This window comes from Sphaeroforma arctica (genome assembly GCF_001186125.1).
Source record: "Sphaeroforma arctica JP610 unplaced genomic scaffold supercont1.12163, whole genome shotgun sequence".
NCBI classification, from domain to species: Eukaryota; class Ichthyosporea; order Ichthyophonida; genus Sphaeroforma; species Sphaeroforma arctica.
The window spans coordinates 1-757 of record NW_014028395.1 but is presented as its reverse complement, the minus strand read 5'-3'; the positions used below and the strand labels follow the sequence as shown (position 1 = coordinate 757).

Here is a 757-nt window from a genome sequence, read left to right as displayed (position 1 = left end):
TATGATATTATAATATGTACTATAATATATTATATATATATATATATAAATATATATATACATATATATATATATATATATATATATATTAAACGCTTTCAATTTGATCAATGTCTACAATCAGGCGTTCGCGTATAGTTAAGTGTAATGCGTTCAAATTCACTATACAAACAAAATGATGAGCAGAAACATATCCAGCTTAGTAACGTAGTCCGTTGACGGCTACACCCACCTTACGCTCAAACAACGTACAATAACACACTCAAACATTATAACATGTAGCTCACACACGTACACACCCGCACTATACACAGAACACGCGCAATCATCCAAAGCAACACTCCCACACCCACATGACTTACAAACACATGTCCGCAGCCTCTGATGATGTGGGCCACAGAGTCTCCATCGAAGTCTCGCATGCAGATGCAGCACTCGAGCGGCATCTCTGAGTCGTATGCCGTGGGTGTGCCGTTGTCCGTAGGTGTGTGTGTGGTACTGTACAGTGCTTGTTTGAGCTTAGCCATCAATCCCGCCGCCTCATCAGCTGTGAGAGCGTGTTCCTGAGTGCAGAGAGTGGGGATGAGAGGGCCAGTGCAGGCGCTAATGAGCAAAGACACATAAGTTAGGTATTTGCCTATGTTTTCATACACACATACAAAGACACACAGACACACACACACATATATATATATATATTAATATAGATATATATATACATATATATATATATATATATATATATATATATATATAT

The 757-nt window shown here is 38.0% G+C and overlaps 1 protein-coding gene across 1 annotated transcript; it reads right to left on the bottom strand.

Moving 5' to 3' along the window:
* Positions 1 to 362: 362 nt before the first annotated feature.
* Positions 363 to 527, bottom strand: SARC_17802 (hypothetical protein; the record flags this gene model as incomplete). The annotated part of the gene is made up of 1 exon (XM_014288111.1): positions 363 to 527. A coding segment is annotated over one exon (165 nt), but the record flags the coding sequence as incomplete, so codon positions are not given.
* Between the last annotated feature and the right edge of the window lie 230 nt (positions 528 to 757).